At 55.2% G+C, this 9,963-nt stretch overlaps 1 protein-coding gene and 1 non-coding gene across 2 annotated transcripts; one reads left to right on the forward strand and one right to left on the reverse strand.

Moving 5' to 3' along the window:
- Positions 1-1,339: 1,339 nt before the first annotated feature.
- GNGT2 (G protein subunit gamma transducin 2) lies at positions 1,340-3,559 on the forward strand. The gene is made up of 3 exons (NM_001302108.2): positions 1,340-1,401; positions 2,409-2,498; positions 2,784-3,559. Exons 2-3 carry the CDS (start codon positions 2,415-2,417, stop codon positions 2,907-2,909), a joined length of 210 nt encoding a protein of 69 aa, NP_001289037.1. The 5' UTR covers positions 1,340-1,401; positions 2,409-2,414; the 3' UTR covers positions 2,910-3,559.
- Positions 3,560-4,577: 1,018 nt separating this feature from the next.
- Positions 4,578-4,649, reverse strand: TRNAQ-UUG. Its single transcript has one exon. It is a non-coding gene; the product is annotated as a tRNA-Gln (tRNA).
- Positions 4,650-9,963: the final 5,314 nt, after the last annotated feature.

Below are 9,963 nucleotides of genomic sequence, written 5' to 3' on the forward strand. Positions count from 1 at the left end.
GATGCTGACGCAGTGCTTTGCGGATGCCCCGTGGGCTGTCACCTCTCCCAGCTCCGCCGGCTCTGCTGGCCCACAGCCCCATGAGGAGTGGGCTCGGCAGGCCGGGGGCCGCCATTTTGTCTGCCATAGCGGTGGAGGTCTGGGGGCACGGAGGGGCCTGCGGGTGGAACCTGGAAGCTGTTGGGGTGCTGCGAGCCCAATCCCAACCTACACCTGCCCTTCACATCCATACTTCCCCCTCCGCCCCGAATTCAACCAGCCCCATCAAGGGGGTATGGCTTCTTCATGAGGCTGAAGGCAGCACAGCCCCGGGCAGGGAGGCATTTCCAGGACAGTGCTGCACTTTGGCTCCTGACGGCCCAAATTTGGCCACTTCTGGGGATTTTGGAGTTTGCACCTCCATCTTCTGACAGAGCCTGGTGGGCATGGGGCCAGGCCTGGCTCTGTTGCACCCAGAGGGGGAAATTCCTTTCCCCTTGCCTTTATGGGACTGGCAGGAGGAGATCCAGCTGGTGCTTCCATTGCCAGCTCAGCTTCCCCAGATGGCCCCATGCCCCCCACATCCCCCACCTCACCCAGCTCAGGCTGGGTGCAGCCATCAGTTTCTGCTTGGCTCCACATGCCAGGACAGCATGTCCCCCCTCGTGCTTTGCAAATGGCCTTTCCCATCCCCACAGAACAGTGCGAGAGGCTGTGGCCAAGGGCAGGAAACTCTCACTTCCCAGCACTGGGAGGGTCCCTGGTGCTGGGAATCCCCCTCCACCTCCTCCTCCTTGAGCTTCCTCGGGGCCTCCTGAACTCTGTCCTCAGCTTCAGTGTTTTGCATGGGCCAAGCAAGAGCCGAATGTTCATCCTGAGCCCACAGCAATTAGTGTGAGGATGAGGGAAATGATGAACCAGCTCTGCTTCTCACACCCTCCATGGCCAAGATCCACCCCAGCTGCCTCCTGGCCCCCTGCAGTCCCCTTACCCCAGCTCCCATCCTCTCCATTCCCTCCTATGGTGGAACCTGCTCCAACTCCCATAGGGGATGCTCCCTTTGCTCCCCTAGCCAGGCCCCAGCCCTGCACAGGCTCAAACACACACAGCTGGGAGCTCAGGGGCTGTCGAGTGCCCCACAGAGCACATCTCCACCCTTGCCCTTCCTCCCTCACCCTCTCCCAGCCCTCCCCTGTGGCCCCACCACTGATTACCCGGAGCTTTGAGGCTAATGCCCAACACCTGACCAGCTTATTCTTCTGAGTCTATTATCAGCTTAGGGACCAAAGACATCTGCTCCCTGCTACCAGCTGGGAGATCTGAAGGAGTCTTCAAACAGAACAGTGCAGACGCAGAGGACGGCGGCTCGATGGGTTTCTGAACACCTTCAGCGCTGAGAGGGGCAGCCCCTCATCCACACAGGTAAGTGGCTTTCCTTCCTCCAGGCCCAAAGGCACTGCAGGTGCTACCACCACCTCCATGGGTTGATAGCACAGCTGAGCTGCAGCTTTCATCTCCTTGGGACCCACCATGCCTCAAAAGCATTGATGGGGAGAGGAGCCTTGGGGAATGCACGCCATGGAAACAGCAGCGCAAAGCCAGCAGGGTCTGGGGAACATTAATTTGATGCCTTCCAAAGCAAGGACAAGGACACACTGCTGCTTCGTCACATTCCTCTTTATGATTTAAGAGGTTGTAGCCAGGCTTTCAAGCCCAAGTTTTACTATGGGAGCAGCACAAGCCAACTCTCCAACTGTCTCTCATATCCCTTGGATGCGCCTTTGTAAAAAACAGATGGGCTTTTCCAGCTCACAGCATGGAACGTCTCTGTGCACACAGAGGTAACAGCAGTGAAGGGACACCATTCACACGATCACTTACTTGCAGGGGTGGCACAAGGAGTGGAGGAGAAAATAATCATTCAGTTCCTCAGTGTGCCTGTGAAGCTGCTCCTGCCCAAGCAGAAAGGTGTAGGTGCAAAGTCATACTGGGAAGGCACTGTTTGCACCTATGCTGCTCTGCTTTGTTCAGGAGATGCTGTACAGTTTGGTACATTCTTATCTGGGTCCTCCTAAGAGGCTACAAACCCAACAGCCCTGCAGTGGAAGTGGTTTTTCTGTGGGCTCAGCTGGCCTCATGGAACTGCCCACCTGTTGTCCAGAGGGAAACAGCCTCTGCTGTACACACAGACTGGGCTGGATCTTCCTCTGCTGCCTTCAAACTGCTATTTTTGCTCGATTTGTCTGGGTGAGAAGAAGCAAAGCAAAATCTGATTACTGCAATTACATTGTGCTTTGAAAGGTGCCTGAAAGCTTCAGCTGAGACGTTATCAGCATTTGCAATAGCTTTAGGGCAAAAGCAATAGTCCTAACGTGCCCTAGCAGAAGCCTGACTATATTTCAAGCACGTGCCATCTCTGTTGGTTACAGGGCAGAATGGCTCAGGATATGACAGAGAAGGAACTGTTGAAAATGGAACTGGATCAGCTGAAGAAGGAGGTGAAGAACGAGAGGCAAATGGTGAGTATTGCCCCAGAGTGCAAAACGGGGAGTAACCTTGGCACCCTGAGGATGCTGATGGGGCACACACTACAAATCCATGTGAGCCTCTGGGAGAGGGAACCACGGAGCTGCCCTTGGCTGAGGATGCTGATGGGGCACACCACAGCCAAGGGCAGCTCCGTGGTTCCCTCTCCCAGAGGCTCACGTGGATTTGGAGGCAGATGATAAGCAACAGAGCAGCTCTGCAGTGACTGCTTGTTCCCATAACCCACACGGGACGTTTCCTTCCTTCCTTCCTTGCAGGTTTCCAAGACAGGCAAAGAGCTCAAGGAGTACATCGAATCCATGGCAGGAGAGGACCCGCTGTTGAAAGGTGTCCCTGAGGACAAGAACCCCTTTAAGGAGAAGGGCGGCTGTACGATAAGCTGACATCCTTCCTCCTCCTGCACCGCCCTGCTTGGGCACAGAGCCATTCCCATGCTCAAGCCAAGACTGTCAGAAACCTGCTTTCCCTATAGTCTGACCTCAGCACCGGGGAGTCCCAAAATTCAGTGTAGTCGCATCTGAAGTAGCAGCAGAAAAAGAACTAATAGAGGGGAAAAAAAGGAAACAAAAAAATAGCCCTCTGATCGCAGAGATGAGGAGCAGCAGATGGAGCAGAGCCGTGTTTGTGTGCTCCCACCACTGACTTACGGTTGGTGGCCGGCAAGCAAAAGTTCTGTGTTTTCAGCAGGCAGCAGCAAAGCGGGCTTTAATGGCACGGGTAGGGCTGGGAATAGGTACGGCCGTTACCTGTCGGAATAGGGGGGTGTAGGGCTGTACTGAGACACGTAGGGCTGCACCTGGACTCCCAACTTCTCCAGGCAGCCCAGAGCTGAGCTGAGCCCTCCATCCCCGCCCACTGCAGTGAAGCATCCCGGTGGGACCCCGCTGACGTTATCGCCTATCAGTGCCTCGGTTCCCCACCTGGCACAGGCGGACAAACGCACTCAGCTGCTCTGAGGCTCCCAGCGGTCCGAAGCTTCCATCTCCTCGTTCGTAACTCCAACCATCGCTCACAGATCGCGCCTCCCACCCGCAATGCGTCTACAGCCACCGGGGGGGGTGGGAAAGGGAGGGGGGGGTCCGACCGACCCAAGGAGCAAAGCCTCCATCAAAAACCTCAGTCTGCCTCCGGGTCCTCCTCGGGAAACCCTCCGGCAACCGCATGAGATCGAAGCCCGCAGCTCTGCCGTCCGCTTCTGCTCCGGGCACCGCCTCGGCTTCACCGTCCGCTCCGCGCAGCCCGGAGAAGGGCGGAGCGCCTCCGTGCGGGCGGAGATGCTGCAAAGCGTCGTCCCGCAACGCGTCGCCGCGGATGGGGATCGATTGGGAGCCGACAGCGCTGCTTGGAGGTGGCGAAGAAAGCGGGGCGGGTTGGGGAAGGATGCCGGCTATGGCTGCGCAGGGATGGGGCCGAGGGGGGCCCACAAAAAGGGGGAATCGAGGTTTTGTTCTTCCTCTCGCGGAAATACTGAATAAATCCACTCCGTTCCGAACGCGGCTCTCTCGCCTCTCTCGTGCCCGCATTCCCGGTGCCAAAAGCATCGCCTCGGGGCCAACACCGCCCGTCCCCGCCGCTAATCCCGGCGGAGGTCCCATAGAGCTCCGCGTTCCCCGAGCTCAGCCTGCTTAATCCCGGCTAAACCCCGCGTCAGAGCCTGAGAAGGGCTTTGGATGCGGGACGCCCCGCACTGCCCGCCGCAGCCGCAGCTCAGCGCTCGCCGACGAGCCCCGCGATAGCTCCGACCGCCGAGGGAGGGGGGCCGCTCCCAGCCAATAGCAGCGCGGGAAGTCGTGAGTGTCGCCCTGCGCGCCCAATCGGAGCCGGCTCCTGGATTCACTCCCGCCCCCCATTTTAGCACCGCCCCCACCGCTCTTCCTGCGCATGCGCACTGCAGTGCTGGCGCCCCCGCACAAAATGGAGCCCGGGAGGTGCGCGGCGGCGGTGCGGGGGGGGCGGCGGAGCGAGGGGCGATTCCCCACCACCCCCCGCAGCTCCGCGCGGCCGCTGCTGTCCCGCGGATTCAGCGACGCGCCGGGGGCAAAAAGTACGGGAGGTCCCACCGAGATTTGAACTCGGATCGCTGGATTCAAAGTCCAGAGTGCTAACCATTACACCATGGGACCACGGCATACGCGTTTTGCCACGGCGCCTTCAGGCTCTGCGCGCTGCCGCGGGCGTCCGGCCCGACCCCGATCCCATCGCGGGTCCGAACGGCGTCCGCCTCGCCCGGCCCCGCATCCGCGTCCCGCCCGGTGCCTCCCGCGGAGCTCCCGCCGCTCTTCTTCTAAACCGGGATGCCCGCCCGTCGCCGTGACCCCGCTCCCATCCAGCAGCAAGAAAATGGCATTCCACGTCCTCCACCCGCCGTTCATCGCGACGCGGGGCCGGGTTCCACCACCGCCACGGGACGGCCCCGAGCACGCGTGGCATCATCAGGGGAGCACCCGTGCACCCCCCCGGCACCTCCATTTCCTCGTCCCCTCCCCCTCCCAAATTGATGTAAAAAGCACAGGAGCAGCATTAGAGGGGTTGTTTTTTCCTTTTTTTTTTTTTATTGTTTTTTTTTTTAATTTTTTTTTATTTTTTAAAAATGAAACAGTGGAGTAAAGCGGTTCGTGGCAAAACCTCGCTGGGAGAGAAATGAAAGCCGCCCCCATCCACCATCCACGCCCAAAGCAACGGCCTCACGCGTGGGAGGGACGGGGGTGGAACGGGCAAAGAGGAGGGGAAAGGTAGAAAGAAACAGCCATGAGGAGGAACACCAGCATCGGCCCCGTACAGTACAATGGTTTTGAGGAACAGCCTGAAATCGCATTGGGGCGGCCGCTGGGAGACATTGCTTTGGCCATTGGTGTGGTGAGCGCCCTTGGGTGCAGCTGTCCCTATGGCTCCTGGGTGCGGGGTGAATGGGAGCCCAGGGCTGGCTCCATTGGATCAGATTGGACGGCTGGAGGACTCATGGCAGTGCTCGTGTCGGCACCAGCCCAGCGGCACCAACCCAACGCCACCAACGTGGTGCCACCAACCCGGTACAACCAAACTGGCGCCACCAGTGAGCCACCGGTCCGATGCCATCAACCCAGTTCCAGCAACCCAGAGCCAACTTGGTGCCACCAACCTGATTCCACCACCTCGGTGCCACCAGTGGTGCCACCAACCTGGTACCACCACCCCAGTTCCAACTTGGTGCCACCAAACCCACACCACTAAGCCACCCACACCCATGGCCACTGGGAAAACCATTGACTGATGGCCCCAGCATCTCCCACCCATGCACGATGGGGTTCAGCCCCGCGATGCTGGGGAGCTGATGGAGTTCTACTGCTGACAGAAGTAAATATCAAAGTTCAAAAGGGAAGAAACCAAACGTAATGGAAGTCGGAGCGTTAAAAATAAAATAACAACAACAAAAAAAAGTCAGTCACAACCAAAACGGTTTGGACTGCTGAGGTCTGGAGATTTTACAACTAACGACCACTTTAAAGTGAAAAGAAAGCCCATAAATTCTATTTTTAAAGAACATTTTTCTTTGGAAAAAGAGTAATTTTTTTTTTCCCCTAAACTACAGCATGTGGAGTTGCCACTACCTAGTTTTAATCTATTGTCACTAAGAGGTAGATAAACAAAAATGACTTGGTTATATAGGAGGTCATGCCCTGGGGCTGACGTGGTGGAGCGGGCGGACCCCCAACTCCAGGGCTTCCTCTGGGGCTTTGCCTCATGTAGGGTGACCCCAAAAGTCGTGGGGTTCCAATGCAGCCACCCAGAGCTGTGTCCAAGGCAGCGTCAGGGGAGGGGGAAGGCACATGTTGGGTCTGAGGAGCGGATTTTTGCCTCCTGAAGTCAACAAAAGTTTGATGGTCAACACTGAATCCAGATGTGCTTCAAATGAACCAATATCTGCTGGGAAATGGAACACTTCACCCCATTCCAGTGATTCTCACGGTTTCCACTCTGATTCCAGACAATCCCATCTGTTTTCTGGGGTGACCCCAGTGGCAGTAGGGGGTGTGGGAAGGATGGGGCCCTGCGGGATGCTCTGCCCCAAGCGCTGCATCCCCATGGACAACAGCCTGTGCTGCTTTACAGAGAGCATTTCCCAAATGGGTTGGAAAAAAATAATGGCTTTGGTTGTGCCATACAGCTGTCTCCCATGCCTTAATTTGGTGCTGGTTATTTTCTTTTTTTTTTTTTCCAAGCAAAAAGTCCCTTTCCATCATTAGCTCATGTTGATGCTTTCCAGTTCGTAACCCACCGCTTTGCCACCATGGCCCAACACAGCATCCCTGCTCGGAGCTATTTGCCTGCACCAAAAGCTACAAAATGCATAATGCAGCAATGGGTTGATTTCCAATGGGCCCAATGTAATGCCCAGCGACAATTCCAAACCAGCAGCCCCAGCAGCCTTCCTCACCAGCTCTCCTCTTCTACACTGCAGTTCTCCCCTGGGATGTCCCTGCAGTCTGGGGGGGGGGGGGGGGGGGGGGGGGCTGTGCCCAAAGCCCCCCCTGTGCCCAATGCTCAGCCCTGAGGTAGTTTGCATGTGTGCGTTCGCAGCATCTGCACGTTCTCCAAAATTCAGCATTGAAGAGCCTCTGCCTCCTGGTTTCCCTTTGGGGTTTTATCCACAATCACAAATGTTCCAAAGAAAGGAAAATAAAAGAGGAAAAAGAAAAAAAAAAGAATAGAAAACCACCAAAATGCTGAAGGAAGGCTGAGTTCACTGAGTCAGGCTTCGTTTTTCCCTTCCTACTCAGCACTGACGTGGAGCTCCCATGCTCTGCACCACCACGGCTCACACCTCTGTTAGGACCTGAAGCATCACTCAGCCCAATGCTGCCCCCCAGTCCATTTGGACCCTTCCACCTGCTGGCAACCCAGCAACGGGCAGCCAGCGTTGTCCTCTCCCTTTCCACCAGGAGGGAATGGAAACCTCTTGAGCAAAATCACTGCCAACCATTGCTCCCAAAAGCAAATCTGCAGCCCAAATCCTTCGCCTCCCATCTGCACAGCCCACAGCCAGGCTGGAACATCAGCAGCAAGAGCGTTACTGGGATGCTGAAAGGATGGCTCAAGGGATGCTTAGAGGAACGTGCACTTTTCACAGGCTCACACTGACTTCACCCAAACGAAACAGAAGCTACAACAGAGGAAAAACAAAATAGAAGAAAAAAAAAAAAAAGAGAGAAAAGACTCCATAAAACCCAGTGCTGCTGAAGCCCCATGGCCTCAGATGCACTCTGAAGACTGAGAAAGTGGGCAGAGCCTGGAAGGACAAAACAAAATCTGATTTTTTTGGTGGGGTTTATTTGGCTTTGTTTTTCATTTGCCTCCAGCTGAACGACAACACAACATCCTGACAGCATTAATACAAACCCCATAACCCACTCAGCATCGCTTTGCCCGGTGCGTGGCACTGAGGGCCACAAAGTGCTTTGGGGGCACGGGGCTGTGGGCAGTACCCTGTGAGGTAGGTGAGCAGCATGAGCCCCAGCAATGAGAAACCGAGGTACAGAGGAATTCTCCTCCTTGTTTTTGCTTCCTTTCCTTTTTGCTTTACATTTAATGGTTGGACTGGATGATCCTGCGGGTCTTTTCCAACCTTAGCAATTCTATGATCCTCAGCACCAGTGGGAATTCCTCAGCCCTGGGAAGCAGAACACCAGCATGCCCCATTCCCCCCTCTCCTATCCCAGAGGTTCACCATGTCCTCAGGTCAAAGCTCAGCCCCCAGGGGAGGAACACCCCAAACCCACAGTGGGGCAGGGTTGGGCGTGCTGCTTTCTCAACGCAGAAGAAATTAAATATATAAACCCAAAGGATTTCTGTAGGGAAAGCAAAGGGCAGCCCAGGGGGCAGGAGCTGGGAATGCTGCTGCCCTTCTGGTCCTTAGCAAAGCTGTACCATGAGCAAGCACCTGCCTGATCCCTGCTGCTGACAGATTTTTACCATTCAGCAGATGGGGGCTGATTTTCTTGCTTTCAAAGTGGGGTGGTTTCCCCTAAACTGCCTTTTTTTTTTCTCCAGTGCAAAGAAAGCAGCTAACAGGCAGTGGGGTTCCTTCTCCTCCCTTCTTGCTGATGGGCACCCCTGATTCAAAGCTCACATCTCCTTCCCTGGGACCTGGGGCAGGGATCCTGCTGCATCCAGGCAGGAGAAAGGCACAAGTCCTATTGAACTCCATAGGACATCAGTAGGGATTTAAGCAGGGATTGAAGGGATACCACCAAAGGCAGACCTGCTCCTTCCCAGCAGCCACCCTTGGAAAAACAAAGCAGCCCCCAGAGAACCTCTCAGCCCTTGGGACAGCACCATGGGGCACAGCTCCCACAAGGGGATGGCAATGGGAGCAGCGTGGGGTAGCACTGGGATGGCAGCACAGCAATGGGGGAAAGCATCACAGGTTTCCCTGAGTCACCATCAGGTTTAGGTACGTGTCCGGATCTGGATCTTATCCATGCAACAACCAGAGGAAGAGGACTGGGGAAGGGGGAGGGAGGGGGAAATGGGTCTTTTTTTTTTTTTTCTCCTCAACGATACACTTTGCACCAGTTATCAAAAAACAAAAACAAAACAACAATTAAAAAAAAAAAAAAGCTTGCTGTGGGAAAAATACAGTTCTTATCATCACCGATGTCTGAATAACACTGATCTGTCCAAAGCTGTAAGAAGTAGAGAAGCCAGAGATTAACACGAGTGAGAAACCGTCTCCCCAGGACACAATGGCAGCCCCAGTTGGGACCAAGGCAGCCCACCGCCCACTGCACGGGATCACCCACGTCCCCATGCACCTCCATTCCTACGTTCTCATCCAATGCAGAACGGGTGGTTTTCCTGCAGGGACAGCAACGAACAGCAAGATGGCACGTCAAGAAAATAAAGAACCTTTTCAAGCACGTAGGGTGAGGTCCGTGCCTGTTATTCGTGAGGGTTGTTCCATTTTTCTCTCTCCTCCGTGTGCGTTTGTAGAAGAAAAGTTGGTTTCCATTTATCTGTCTTTTTTCCCCTTTTTTTTTTTTCTTTTTTTTTTTTTTTTCTTACTTGCTTTCTCCTCGGTAAAACTGAGGCAAATCTCTGCAATGAGTTTACCAGCATCATAGTGGAGAAGGCGGGCGGACGTTGCCTCCATGGTGGCACCATTGGGGTGATCCATATGGGTTTGGTTTATGGCGGTCCATATGGTTTATGGCTGCAGGACACTGCCTGGGTTGGGGCGGCTCAATGTGCCCCACGTGGTGCTGAGCTCCATTCCAGGAGTGCTTCGTGGAGCCAACTCCATCCTCATTGCCCACAGTGGAAGATCGCCAATCCCAAGCTCTTCAGCTGTTTGCTTTCCCAATGGAGTTGGATGGACAAAAGCCTTTTGCCATCCTGTGCTTTTGCCGTTGGGTTTCGTCCTTGGTTTCGGTGTTGGTTTTGTTTCTCTTCCTTTGTTTT

Source organism: Gallus gallus, chromosome 27, assembly GCF_016699485.2.
Source record: "Gallus gallus isolate bGalGal1 chromosome 27, bGalGal1.mat.broiler.GRCg7b, whole genome shotgun sequence".
Lineage (NCBI taxonomy): Eukaryota > Metazoa > Chordata > Aves > Galliformes > Phasianidae > Gallus > Gallus gallus.